This window comes from Octopus sinensis, linkage group LG4 (genome assembly GCF_006345805.1).
Source record: "Octopus sinensis linkage group LG4, ASM634580v1, whole genome shotgun sequence".
NCBI classification, from domain to species: Eukaryota; Metazoa; Mollusca; class Cephalopoda; order Octopoda; family Octopodidae; genus Octopus; species Octopus sinensis.
The window spans coordinates 60816548-60831649 of NC_043000.1; the positions used below are offsets into that span (position 1 = coordinate 60816548).

The 15102-nt window shown below is 33.6% G+C and overlaps 1 protein-coding gene and 1 non-coding gene across 6 annotated transcripts in view; both read right to left on the minus strand.

The window, feature by feature from the left end:
• The window catches only part of LOC115211043 (dipeptidyl peptidase 4), a 591943-nt gene that overhangs the window by 107529 nt on the left and 469312 nt on the right, over window positions 1-15102 (minus strand). For all 5 annotated transcript variants that reach the window (XM_029779911.2, XM_029779910.2, XM_029779912.2 and 2 more), the window contains exons 3-4: window positions 7357-7452; window positions 1562-1659 (exon numbers count right to left, since the gene is read on the minus strand). In XM_029779911.2, coding sequence (XP_029635771.1) covers window positions 1562-1659; window positions 7357-7452 — 194 coding nt within the window. The remainder of the gene's footprint in view (window positions 1-1561; window positions 1660-7356; window positions 7453-15102) is intronic.
• On the minus strand, window positions 2915-3033 carry LOC115211218. The gene has a single exon (XR_003881539.1). It is a non-coding gene; the product is annotated as a 5S ribosomal RNA (ribosomal RNA).

The window sequence follows — 15102 nt, forward strand, 5'->3', positions numbered from 1 at the left end:
TCTTTGTTAACTTGTTTGTGATCTCATTACACCTTTTGTGTGTCCATAGTTTACATAGGGGTTCACTCTGAAATTTCTACCAACTCCTTTTCTGCATATCAAGCGTAGCTATTTTCTTAATGGTAGCAGGGGTCTGTCTTTTTTCTTACAAAAACTTGAGTCTTTGTTAAGTTTATTTTGAGGTTAATCTTAGCTAAGTTTATCCTAATACTTTTGTCTTTGCTAAGCTTACTAGTTCTTGTATAATCTGTTGTGGACATATAGTTGCAATAGAGTCAATCCCAAATGCATGTCTGTATTTTCTGTTTGAATATTCTCCACATTTTGTATGCAACAATTGGAAATTGGTTTTGTAAACTTCACATAAGGTAAAAATAATGTCTTTCCTAATGGAGTAAGCATTGAAAATGGAGTGAAATAATATACAAGTTGGAATCACAGTCATAGTTTGGCTGGTGATTACTTCTATAAAGGGCTCTCATTATAGAAAGGAATGTAATGGAGATGTTGGTGAGACACATAATCAATTGGGTTATAAAATTATCACGAAAGACTTCATATTCAATATTCAAGTCATATTTTGAGGGCAAGTTGGCAGAGTCATTATAGTATTAGATAGAATATTTTGAGGTATTTGTTCTGACTTTCTGCACTCTGAATTCAAATCTTGCTAAGGTCTGTTTTTTATACTTTCAAGGTAAATGAAATAGTAACAATCCAAAGTAGTGATGACTAGAGAAACATTGGATTGCTGCATTGCTGAATTTGTTCTGGTTCTTTGCATTCTGTGTTCAAACCTCACCATGGCCTACTGTAGTGGTTGACTTAATCCATTTCTCACTTTAACCACACTATCTGACACCTTGGGTGCCCTGAGCAGAGTCCACTCTGTTGCAGGCATATGGGCCAAGTTTCTAGTTTGAGGATACCTTCCGCATTCCTCACTCACCAGTCTCAAAAACCCTGTAATGGGTCATAAGCACTGCCTTCCCTCTTGACTTGAAGATAAAAAAGAAAGAGCAAGTCAACCTTTTAGAATCCATCACTTTCCCAGCTACAAGGTTGAATTTAATCTTAGCACTGTAAATTGATAGTGTAATGAAATTAGTATTAACTAATAGTAACTAGAAATAAATATTTGGTAAGGAAAGCTGCTATTAGTCAGTAACTTACATTTTTATTTTTCTAGAATAGTTTCTAAAGTATCAATCAAAATATCTTGTGCTATCTGAATGCATCTCTTTACAGCCTGATTTCACATTCTGCTCTGGTTAAGTTTTCCTTTCCTCTTTTTGGGATTGATAAAGTCCTAGACAAAGTACTGGACTTGGTATAATTGACTACATCCGTGTCACAGACCAATGAGCCAAAATAGTAAAAGAATATGTTTGGGAGACAACTCCAGATCATTTTCACTCTTAATCTAAACTCCTCAGTACTTACCAATACACTAGTAGCAAGTTACAAGCTCTTTGGCCAATAGGAGGACCAATAAGAAAAATGAAATTGTTACAAAATAGAATCTTTATGTCATACAAAGGAGATGAATAAATATACTTACAAATGTGGTATTATCCATAATAAATGTAGAATTTTTCGTAAGGCAGTCGTATTCAAATAGAGCACCATCATCATTTCTGTAAAGAAATGCATCTTCACCTGAAATAGATAAATACACAAAAGTTTAATTAATCAACAGAAATTCCTCACTTGGCACCATTACCTCTTTTGCAAACATATTTCTAATGATATACATGTACTATCAACAGGCATTGATTAATTTTTTAAATAATCAACACTATAGGTGCAGGTGTAGTAAGAAGCTAACTTCTCAACCACATTGCTAGGGGTTCAGCGCCACTGTGTGGCACCTTGGGTGAGTGTCTTCTACTATAGCCTTAGGTTGACCAAAGCCTAGTGAGTGGATTTGGTAAACAAAAACTGAAAGAAACCCGCTGTATATATGTGTGTGTGTCTTTGTATCTATGTGTCTCCAACCACTACTTGACAACCAGTGCTAGTGTATTTACATCCCCATAACTTAGCAGTTTGGCAAAAGAGACCGATAGAATAAGTCCTAGACTAAAAAGATATTATAAGTGCTGGGGTCGATTCATTTGACTAGAAATTCTTCAAGGCAGTGCCCCAGCATGGCCGCAGTCTAATGGCTGAAACAAGTAAAAGTAAAGATAAAAGTAAAAATGACTATTATAATTAAACTAAACCATAACTTAACAAAAAGTTCATAAATAAAATGATAAACACTTTAAAATGACAGTTTTGTATCATAAAACCAGTAGTGGCCTTAAAGAGATTGATATGAAAAGGGCTAACTATAGTTTGTATTCATTTTGCTATACAAGAGAGAGGGGCGAAGATAGAGAGAGAGTTTGAAAAGTGTTATAAAACAAAGGATGGTGCACTCAATATTTAAAAATAAAGTCAATATATTTACGATTACGATACTACATAGAATAAAAGAATAAAGTTGTTCAAGATTTAATTCAATATACAAGTTTCAACTGGAGTTTACTTGAAATTTAGAGAAATAATTTTTGAACTGGGTAGAGAGATAACCCTGATGATGGAGGTGAGATCTACCTAATGTTTACTTGATTCCATCACTTGTTGCTGCAAACTACACCTGCTAATATTATGAAGTAATCCTGAGTTCATAGAAACAGCTGTTGGGCTTGTAACACCATATGATTTCCCCTTAATTTTCTGTGTCTTTGTACTCTGTATAACTACTCAGTTAATTTGTAACTATCTATATATTTATACATGAATATTCATCATCTGAATATTTTCAGATTTTGTTTTCTCTCTATTTACATGTACTGATTGATTGATTGATTCTAGTTTCAGCTCACGAGCTGTGGCCATGCTGGGGCACCGCCATTTTAACGTGCTTTGCTTACTGCACCTAGGTTTCCCAAGCGGTCACCCATCTAAGTACTGACTAGGCTCGACGTTGCTTAACTTCGGTGATCAGACGAGAACCGGTGCTTTCAACGTGATATGGCCGTAATTCTTTTATTCTTTTACTTGTTTCAGTCATTGGACTGAGGCCATGCTGGAGCATTGCCTTAAATGTTTTTTTTTAGTCGAACAAATCAAACCAGGAATTATTTTTTTTTTCAGCCAAGTACTTATTCTATCAGTCTCCTTTTTTGCTGAACCACTAAGTTATGGGGACATAAACACATCAACACTGGTTGTCAAGTGGTGATGGGAGGACAAACACAGACACAAAGACACACACATATGTATATATATGACGGGCTTCTTTCAGTTTCCATCTGCCAAATCCACTGACAAGGCTTTAGTTGGCCCGAGGTTATAGTAGAAGACACTAGCCCAAGGTGTCACATACTGAGGCTAAATCCAGAACCATGTGGTTGGGAAGCAAGCTCCTCACCAAACAGCCATGTCTGCACCTGTGTATATTTTGTATATTGGCTCAAACAGTTTTATTTGTTTATTTGCATCATTTTCTATATATTTATATATGCATGTCTACTCCTATCTTATTTTAACTTCTTTGAACTCTCTGTCTAAAAGCAGACATACTCTCTCATATTCTCCATTTTCATGTGTGGGGAGGGCTCTTTAATCTTATGAGTTACAAGATAATCTTGCAACTACTGGTGTCATGAAGAAAAGCACTTAGTACACTCTGTAAAGTTGCTGGTGAATTGAACAGAAATAACACAAGTTCACACAAACTCTTAAATCTTGCCAAAGCAAAACAATTGCTATAATACTGGCACCATGACAATTGCATTTAGAACAGTGTAAAGTGATTGGTGTTAAGAATATCATCTAACTGTTGAAATCATGTCAAAACCGAAATGCTGGAGCAAGATGCAGTCCTCATGTCTGTTGGATCCTATTGGATCTTGTTGGATTGCTCAGCCTATTCCAGTATGGAAGATGGACATAAAATACTGCTACTGTTGGTGATGGTGATAATGTACCAATTTAGCACACAGTGAACCAATTTAAGAAATGGATGCAAAGATTAAAGATACCAATTTAGCAATAGTAATCCAGTGTTTTTATAGAGAGGGTTACAAGGTGTCATAATATTTATAACACAAATTATTTCTTCATTTATTTCATAAGTAATAGAGAGTTCCATAAACTTACAATGATTTGTGAACAAATGTCTTGATTAGTGGCAAAGTGAAACTACAGTTAGTGGTCTTACCAGCTGGATATGGAAAGACCAGCCCTATAACAATCTACTCTGTGCAAGTGACTGCAGGGTGTAAAGTTCATGAAGGAGGACGAGGAGAAGAAGAAGAATGAGGATGAGGTAGAGATTTGGGGCTTATTATTTGAGCTGGGTGAGTACAATCTTAGAAAACTCTTTACCGGCTTTTTTTCTGTGATTCATCGATTACTTTGATTAATTACTTTTTGTATCGTAAGTTTTTTTTATGTAAATAAGCTTGTGGATAGAGATGCACACCTTAAATTAAGGTTAATAAGTGTGGACAAGTACCGAACTAGAATGAAAAATGCAGGGACAGAATTCTAGAATATTCCTAAGTATTTAACCTGGAAAAGAACTGAGCAAGCAACAATTGTACCTGGAAAAATTCAGGACAAGAAGAAAAAAAGAAGCTTAAAATATTGCTGCTAAAGTTAGAATTTAAAATCTAAAATAGTAATAAATGCCTTTTTATTTTTTAATTTTTACTTGAAAGTTTAAATTAAAATACTCAAGAAACTATTTATTTTCAATTTTAGTGAAAAGACTGTCAGCAAATTTAGGCTTTAAAAATTTGAAATTATAAATTTCTATATTTACAGTTGCAGCCAAAAATTTGGAATACAAGTTTGAAAATTAGAATTTTTATATTAAATGCCCAAAGTTATATTTAATTTGCAATATATTATTACTTGGCCAAAACTTTAGCATAGGTCTGAAAATTTTTCTTTTATACATTAAACCATTGGATCGGTTATTAGGTAAGTATATCTCTATATTTGAATTGAATTGAACTTGGGCACAACAGTTTTAATTTTTTAAAAAATGTTCCAAATTTTTAGCCACGACTGCAATAAATCAAATAATAGCAATTTAGGTAAAATTATAATCCTTAAGGTTTTAAAAAAAAGTTTATAGAGTTATTTCTACATTTTGCACTCAATTTGTTCATTAGCTTTCATTTTAAAAAATATTTTTCAAACTGTAAATAGAAAATACTTCATTATCTGATAATGCAAACTTTAAAGAATTTAATTCTTTTGTTTCTTAAAAAAAACTTTTTTACTATTTTTTATTCTTTTGAATTACATATATTCTACATGAGTTTAATTTTATAACATAATACCTGGGATTTCAAATTTTTGGATACATAGTTTTGTTAAGAAAATAAAATTTTAAAAATAATATAATACTAAAAGACAGACATATCTTAGCTTCATACAAAGAATTTTTAAATTAAAAAAATTGCAATAAAAAATAAAAACAATAAAACAGTGTACACACTATTTGATGAACAATTTCAGAAATTTATTTAACAATTTCTAACTTCAGCAGCAATATTTTAAGTTTTTCTTCTTGTCCTGTATTTTACCAGGTTTAATTGACAATTGCTGCTTGTTTTGTACTTTTCCAGGTTCAACACTTATGAATATTCTAGGATTCTGCACCTACATTTTTCATTCTAGTCCACTTTTTCCCAGGCAATGCTTCTTTTATTAGAATAATTATATTTACCTTTATAATTGGGGATGGGGGGAATGAAACTATTGTAAATATTTAAAAAAAATACAGATTTTGTTCAAGCATTTTGCTTGCATCTAAAAAAAACCCAGGTTTAATAGCAGCATATCTGTTACAAATGAATATATTTCTAAACTATTTTTATTATGAAATAATGTTATATTCTAATTAACTAATTAATAATTAGCTTATTAGTTTTCTTAGTGTGTTAAAATTTTATTTTCATGTTTTTGATATGTACATATTTTAATACATAAACAAAATAAAAAAAAATAATATGAAATCACATAAAATCATTACTGTTTTTATGCTTAATATTTTTAGATGGGGTTCTCTACAAAATATTTGTCTTGATGAACTCTTTTATTTAAGTTCAATATTACTTTTCTCTTAAAAAGACGAAAATATTTTAATCACATTTTTGCCACTTAAAGCAACACAAGGTTTTTGTAGCAAATATTTTTTGACAAGGTTTTTCACCTTAAAATTTTTCTCATAAAAGTCCTTCATCTGAAGTAAATCCTGAATGCAGAATGATAAAGACATAGCATTCAATGTGGTTGAGAACTGAATTAGTGATAAAGCCTAAAAGACCTTGCAAGTGACTAAAATTTGACTTTATGACTAAATCTGAAGGGCCAAGTCAACTGGTATTTTACAGAAAAAAAAAAAAAATCTTGAATGCAGAATAGAGTGTAAACAGATTGGATTGGTCAAATACTCTAAGAAAACAAAATAAAACAGTGGCTAGCAGGCCCCAACAGAGAATCTAACCAAATACCTTTCAGACTCCAATTAAGTATTCTGTACCAGTAAGCTTGACAATACATAACATCAGTTGTCTTTTATAATGCTAAATATCTTAAAATGATAAAAAATATTTTAAATTGTTAAATTAATCACACTTTTTTCTGTCACTTAAGGTCGGACGATTTTCTTCTGTAGCTAATATTTTTTAATGAAGTTTTCACCAAGAGATTCTTCTCAAGGAGCATGTTCTTTTAAACCCAATCAATTCATACTTTTCTTTTAAAATAACAACTATTTTGATTCACAGTCAATTTTTTACCTTAGTCTCCCATTTTAACCTCACAGATTTTAATGAAACAAATTTCAATTATTTTGTCTCAAAATGTAGCTTATGACTGGACTATCATTGATAAAAAAATCCACATTCTATTTGGTTGAGAAATGAATTAGTGATGAAACCTAGAAGTGCATGTGTGTAACTAAAAGTTGACCTTAAGAATATATATAATAAAAGCTGCAGCAGTGGTTTCTAAGTTATGCTTAACTTAGCTACATATTCCCTAAATCCTCAAAGTAGTGAACCTTTAGAAGCTTTTGTAAGAATCAGTACGAAGTTTCTTAACAGGTTTGGCTGAAGCAACTAAGAATAAGTTAATTACTGTTTTGAAGATTATCAATATACTGCAAAATATCAGTCAAATGGTTGAAATGTACATAAAAATACAGACACATAAACACACACATATATACTTATATTATATATATGTATGATCTTTTACTAAATAATCCACACACCTTAATTTATATGTGTAGTTTAGGGTAAACAAATTAAGATAAGAAGAAGTGAAAACCATAAAGAAACTTACCGTCGATCCAGTCAACCTTAAAATTCCGAGGCTTGAAGTTTATGTCAAATGCATCATTAAGGGTAAATGCTTCTCCAAGCACTTCCTCAATTGAAGCTGCAGTTATAAAGAGAAAAGATAGGAAAAAAATTAGCCAACAAAATATCTTTTTCTCACAATTCATGCTTTCATTGCATCAATGTTATTTCTTTCAGCAAAACATCCAATTTACTTGAGTGTATTCTACCACTTTATACTGCCCATATATTTTATTCGCCTGAAGATTACAGTCTTATTGTAGTAATGGTGAGGACAGCTGGCAAAATGTGTTACAAAGTAAGACATATCACCTTTAGCGATAAAAGTTGTGACTTTATTGACAACTTAATTTTATGCCGTCAGCTCTTACCTACCAAGTAGATTAGAATCAATAAGTTAAAAATATTCAGGTAGCTCAATTTTATTTTCAAGCAAAAACACTCATAATTCAACAATTGTACAAACCTTAGCTAAAACATGTGAATGATTAATTTAAACTACACTAAATAATAGCTGCATCCTAATTAATTAATTTTCTATTACTCTTTTATGAATACAGCAAAGGATTGGAAATCCAGTATGCTGTGCTCCCCCTCCTGCTACCTCACATATGAGAACAGCTTATTAAGAATGGAACAATCCATACTCTGATATAGATGAGAAGAAACTCATGTGAAAACACGTTTTTATGGTTGTTTGTGAGATAATTATCATTGCTCTACATTTTAGAATGGATTCTCTACTTTTCATTTTTATTAGGTTCAATAATTGTGGCATAAAAAAAAATAGGGTGGTGTTAGCCAAGTAAATAGTAGTTTGGGGCACAAAAAACAAAACTGTGACTAGATTAGTACTGTCCTGTTCTGAGTTCAAATCCAATGAGGGGTTTTCTAGTATCAATGTACTTTGTAATAAACTTACTGATTTAAACTAATTGTCACCATCAATATCTATAAAGCTGAAATGCGAAAAAGTTGTTTGATTTCTTGGTTATTTGTCTCATTTTGGGATGGGAACGGTAGATGGGGTCGGATTGGCGCCAAAATTTACACTGAGTGGTAAAATGGGGTGGGCAATGGTGTGAGGAGGGTTGCAAATCGCTCGAGGCTACCGTTTGGTTGCCATGGTGAGGAATATGGGAAAAATTGAGTTTTATGGGATAGACAGGTTGTGCTGTTTGAATAATGGTGGCTTTTCATGTTGCCGCAGGAGCTAGAGGCGGTTATCTTTAATTGTGGGTGTAAAAATTTGAGGGATTGTGGAAAGGTGGGTAAAGAAGAGGGCCATAAAAAGAACCAGGCAAAGAAGACGAACAAAAGAAGAAAGGGAAAAGGAGACAACATGCACAAAACAACACCACCACCAAAACCTGAGCGAAGCACGGGTCAAAATAGCTAGTCTAATTTATTAAGTTGTAATACCTCATCAAAACAACTGTGACTATTTTCCTATTATTTACGGACAGTGTGGTTAAGAAGTTCACTTTGCAACCAAGCGGTTTTGGGTTAAGTCCAAGGGTGCAGTATCTTGGACAAGTGTCTTCTATAGCCCTAGGCTAACCAATACTTATGAGTGAATTTGGCAGGCAAAAAAATTTACAAAACCCATTTTTTCTGTGTGTGTGTGTGTGCGCGTGCCTGTCAATGCATATGTTTATGTATATGAATGTCTCTTTGGGAATGTTTACATTCTGTACTTTTGAAAACTAGTGAATGGAAACTCAATTATTTGGAAAATAGGTAAGGGTTAGCGGTAGGAAGGGCTACTGACTGTAAAAATAACACCTTGGAAATATGTATTTGTTAAGCCTATGCTAGCATAGGAAAATCTATATAATAATCTGCTTGTTTGTTTGCCTGTTATACATCAGTTAGAGAGGTGGAGGTGGAGTGAGTAAGAGGTGGAGTGAGAGAGAGAGGGAGGGAGGGAGGGAGGGATGAAGAAAGAAGAAAAGAGGAAGAATTAGAGAAAGGTTATTAATATTAATACACTTAGGTCAGATGGTCACGTGGTCAGCTGAAAGTAGAGGCAAAGAATGAGAGAAAAAGAGGGAGAGAGAAATGTTAATGAAATGTGGTGGGGTAGGGTGGGGAAGTAATACTTATTATGTGGTTAAAGAGTTAGCTGAAGTGAAATGTAGATAGAGAGAAATGAACAGAAGAGGCAGTTATATTGAGAGAGGGGGGGGGGGCAGATAGCGGTGGTGGTGGTGGTGATGTGTTGATATTGAAAAATATTTTTTTTATTGAACCAATGTTTTTTGTAGTAACCATCACAGTTCATAAGTGCAATTATATATTGCCTGGTCACTTAAAAAACTGATATTTGTTTATAAAGGTTAATTTAGCTTAAACTCTGGATTCACAAGAAACACAGTTGCAAGCTGCCTAAGAAAGGATGCACAGATATAGAGCACAGACCAGAGAGGAACAGTGAGAAGATATAATAAAAAGAGAAAATAGACAATGGCAGAGATGTGAGGAAACGAATGTAGACAAATGTGAAGTATATTTAAAAGAAAACTAAACTATGAAAGTTATAAAAATGCAAATCATCCTTTTTTTTCTTAAATAGGTCCTCTTAATGTTTTTCCATTACATGGAATTTCCACCGGTCCTACAAATAGATATAAAATGAACAAACAGGTATATCTAATCAAAGTATCTGAGGACTTATTCATCTTATTTATCAGGTACATTTATTGAGTCACAGTAGCTAAGTGACTATCTTCACCTTTTTTTATAGAGTACATAATCTTTGTCAAAATATTTAAGTGACTGTCTTCAGCTAATTAACAAAAAATAAAAATACCTCATCAATACATCTAAGTGATTATCTTTGCCTTATTTACAAAGTACAATATGTTAAAAAGGTAAAAAATCTTTATTAAAGAAACATGAGAAGAAAAATAAAGTAGAAGTAAATCAAGTTTCTGTTCCGGTTTTAATTTACTAATTACAATAGCTATAAACATTACAAATTCCTATTTTATTGTAAAAACAATAAATGTCTAGAAGACAGATGACAGTTTGCTTTTATTATTCATTACTTGTTGAATCATTGACTACTGTGTTACAACACTTTTATGTTCAAAGTCAGGTGTATATATTCATGAGTATATATTGGCTCCAAGAGTAGAAGACGATTGCATTTCACATAGAACACATTAATATAATTCCAGGTCAGGATCAGGTATAGCTATGTCATTAATTGTTTTGCTTCACAACAACACTGTTAACAGGCTCAATTCCACAATGTGTTAGCCATGAATTGACAAATGTCTTTTAAGTGGATGACGCCTGTGCTGAAGCCCATTATATGTGTGTACACACACACACACACACACATGTCAAAATCATATATCAAACATAGACCTGGTAGTGTGGTTGGGGAAGCTTACTGTACATCCACATAGTTTCGGGTTCAGTTGCCCTGCATGGCAACTTGAGCAAGTGTCTTCTGCTCTGGTCTCAAGCTAACCAGGGCTTTGTGAGTGAATTTGGTGAGTGAAACTGAAAGGAGGCCTATTTGCGATTTCCTATGAAAACTTGTTCAGACTAATGAAAAATATTACTTTGCTTGGAAGGAAGTGAGTGTTGGCAACAAGAAAAGCTAAAGAAAATCAGCCTCAATGAATTATGTTTGACCCAGGCATGCATGGTAAAGTAGATGGAGATTTTAATATACATGCGTGATGTGTTAGTTTGTATGTGTGTATAAATATATTTATGTATCTATATATATGTGTGTGCGTGTGTGTGTGTGTGTGTGTGTGTGTATGTGTGTGTGTGTGTATGTATGTATGTATGTGTGTGTGTGTCTTTACATGTGTATATTTATGTGTTTGTGTTTATGCTGTGTGCTATAACCTAACAGCTCAGCAAAGAGATATTGATAATATAAGTAAATATTGGGGTTAACATGATCAACTAAAATTTTTACCCCAACATAGTCCCGTGACTGAAACATTTTTTCTTTAATCATTATCTATGCTTGCCATAGAATATGAAATGTTATGAATGAATTTTCTCTATTTATCCCTGATTACTGTCTTGGCATATCATTGTCCATGATTGACATTCAGATTATTTTAGGATCTGTTCTCTCTATTTACTGTTTATTTATATATAGTGCATGTGTTTATTTGGCAAAAAAAGAAAAGAAAAGAAAAATGACTATCCTGAAATATAACAAGAAATTATATAATAATTTTAAAAGAATTACTTGAATGTGCAATAAACAAGTTGTTGATGATAGACGTTACCAATAAATTGGGGCAAAACCATATTAGATTATTTAAATATGTAACATTACCAAATCATTGGTAGAATCACTCTCTACTACATGCCTCACCTCTTACAATTTTTAATTAATTTAGATATTGGAGTTGTCTTCTATGCCTTTCATGAAGTATTTAATCATTGAAGCTAATTATTGTTCTTTTGCTATTTTAATTAGGTAAACAATGTGTTTTTTTTTTTGACTCAATGTATCAAGTATGTTAGACTCATGTGGAATGCATAATCATTACTATTTTACATATGTGTAGTGATTATTATGCATACTCCATACCAGATTAAAATACATTAATATTACTGTATCACAGCATGTATCATATTGCAATTCTATATCGTATTATCCCAGACTATAGCTCAAATTCATACTGTATCATACAATGATTGTATTATTTCTATACCATACTATTCTGCATGATAGAGCGCCCTGTGTATGTGTGTGTGTATGTATAAAGCCACATGAGTGGATTTGGTAGAAGGAAGCTGAAAGAAGCCTGTCACTCATATATATATGTATATATGTGTGTGTGTCTTTGCGTCTGTGTTTGTCCCCCCATCACCACTTGACAACTGGTGTTGGTGTGTTTACGTCCCTGTAACTTAGCAGTTTGGCAAAGTGGAGTGATAGAATAAGTACTAAGCTTAAGAAATAAGTCCTGGGGTGATTTGTTTGATTAAAAACCTTCAAGGTAGTGCTTCAGCATGAATGTGACATTGCTGGGGCATCACCTTGAAGGGTTTTTAAACACATAAAAAGGAAAAAAGTATATATATATATATATATATATATATATATATATATCACCGTGATCACTGTGACTGACCAGGCTATCAGATGTTGCTACACATCGCTGGTCACAATGCCCTTCGCATTGTTTTAGCCTTCAAATGATGCCACCCTGCTGGCTAAGCAAGCAGGCCAACAGAAGAAAGAGTGAGAGATAGTTGTGGCAAAAGAGTACAGCAGGGATCGCCACCACCCCCTACCGGAGCCTCATGAAGCTTTAGGTGTTTTCGCTCAATAAATACTCACAACGCCTGGTCTGGGAATCAAAACTGCGATCCTACGACCGCAAGTCTGTTGCCCTAACCACTGGGCCATTGTGCCTTCACACACACACACACACACACACATATATATACATATCACTATACCATGGTGAAATAGTGTGTTGTAGTTAAATTAAAGCTTCTAAAATATACTTCATGTTACTGTTAGTGGAATGGCTGTGTGGTAAGAGCTTGCTTCCCAACCACATCATTCTGGGTCCAGTTCCACTATGTGGCATCTCAGGCAAGTGTCTTCTACTACAACCTGAGGCCAGCCAAAGCCTTGTGAGTGGATTTAGTGGATGGAAACTGGAAGAAGCCCGTTGTATATATATATATATATATTATATATATATATATATATATATATATATAGTTAATCCAAACGCGAGGATGTGGAACAAGTATAGAGTTATTGGACGCTCAAGAAAGGAAAGGAAGAAGGAGGATTTAACGTTTCGAGTGAAGCTCTTCATCAGAAACATAGAAGAAGGAAAGATCCAAGGAAGGGAAGATGGAGGAAAAAAAATCGTCAATGATACACATGTGGTCACATATCGCCAATGATACACATGCAGTCACATACTGAATATATTGAATATATATATATATATGCGTGTGTGTGTTTGTCCTCCAATCACCATTTGACAACTGACATTGGTGGTTTATGTCTCTGTAACTTAGCGATTTGGCAAAAGAGACTGATAGAATAAGTACCAGGTTTAACCAATAAGTACTGGGGTTGATTCATTCAAGGTGGTGCCCCAGCATGGCCACAGTCTAATGACTGAAATAGGTAAAAGCTAAAAGATACTAAAACTATACAATAGTTCCATGTCATGCCATGTGCACTATTTTATATCATATTATCCAATACTAAAGGCAATATCAACCCATACTGTTCTGTATCAGACTGCTAACTTGCATCTTCATTCCACTGTTCTCCTCTAAACTGTGCACATATTCATGTACACTCATATTTTGCAATGAGCAAACAGAAGAAATTAATGAGCACATTAATTAGTAGTTACCTAAAATAATATAGCAATGAATAATTAATTTATTTCAAGTTCTCATTTGCACAAGCTTTCAGTGCACACCAACTTTTGTTACAAGTCGAAATAAAAGAAAAAAATAACAAAGGAAAAGGAAAAAGAAATGCACAACATGAAATTCTTTTGTGTATAGTGACTATTAAAAAGTCATTATCATCAACATCAACAATATCATTGTTTTTATATCCATTTGTCAGGTTGGTATGGATTAGATGAAACTTGGTGAGGGTGAGATGTACATGAGAAATGTACAGGGTTGGCAAAAGCAATGTGGTGGACAATGAAAAACCTGGCTGATGACAGTCAAGGCTGATCTGGAACCCAACCTAGGCTCCCATATCTACGGCGTTCGCCGCTGGAATAAGGAGTGGTTGGAGATCACGCAGTCGTTAGCCTCAAATCGCCAGGCCTGGTCAGCGTTTGTGAGAGATGCAGCATTGAGGATGAATGAAGCCAGCTCAACCCACCCGGGTGAATGCTGTCTCAAGACAAGAAGAAGAAGAAGAGATGAAATTTGTTAAAGTAGATTTTCTTTGGATATATGCTCTTCATGTTGTCAATTCTTAACCATTTTCCAAGTAAGGTATTTTTATTCTACTACCCCTCATATATTGAAAATAATGAAGCTAGATAATGTATGCAAATAAACTTAAGCTCAAGTTAATGAGGGTACATGTAAACAATGTTCATACATGCATACAAAAATATGAATGTGTGTATGTGTTTGTGTGTGTGTATATGTGTGTGAGGGGGAGGGAGAGAGACAGACAGAAAGAAAGAAAGACAGAGAGACGAATAGGGAGAGAGAGAAAGAGATAAAAAGAAAGAGATAAAAAGAAAGATAGATAGAGAGACTGACAGACAGGGAGAGAGAGAGAAAGAGGCTTTTTATTGGTTTGCATCACACCATGGGACATCCATCCAACCAGCAATGGGCCAGCGTTTGACAGGTAAAGCCCACAAACAGCACAGATAAGCTGGTCAGAGCATATCATGACTTCATGCAGTAGTGGTTTGAATATGGTTGAATAGAAAGGATCAGGCAAAGGAAAAATACTTTTGTTGCTAATTGGTACTTTGGTTTTTGCTGTGTTTGTGCTAATTCCATTAGTTATGTTGACCAATTCCACTAAAAACAGAATTTATTTCTCACTTAAAACCAAACATTCTAACTGGGTCAGTTTCCTTATTTATTTATGTAATACTAATCATAATTTTTTCTTCCTCTTGTATATCTTTTTTCTAAAAATGTTTATTCAAAAACATAAGGCAGCACTCATGAACTTATATTTTTTCAGATTCTCTGAGATTTAAGGGAGAAAGAGAGG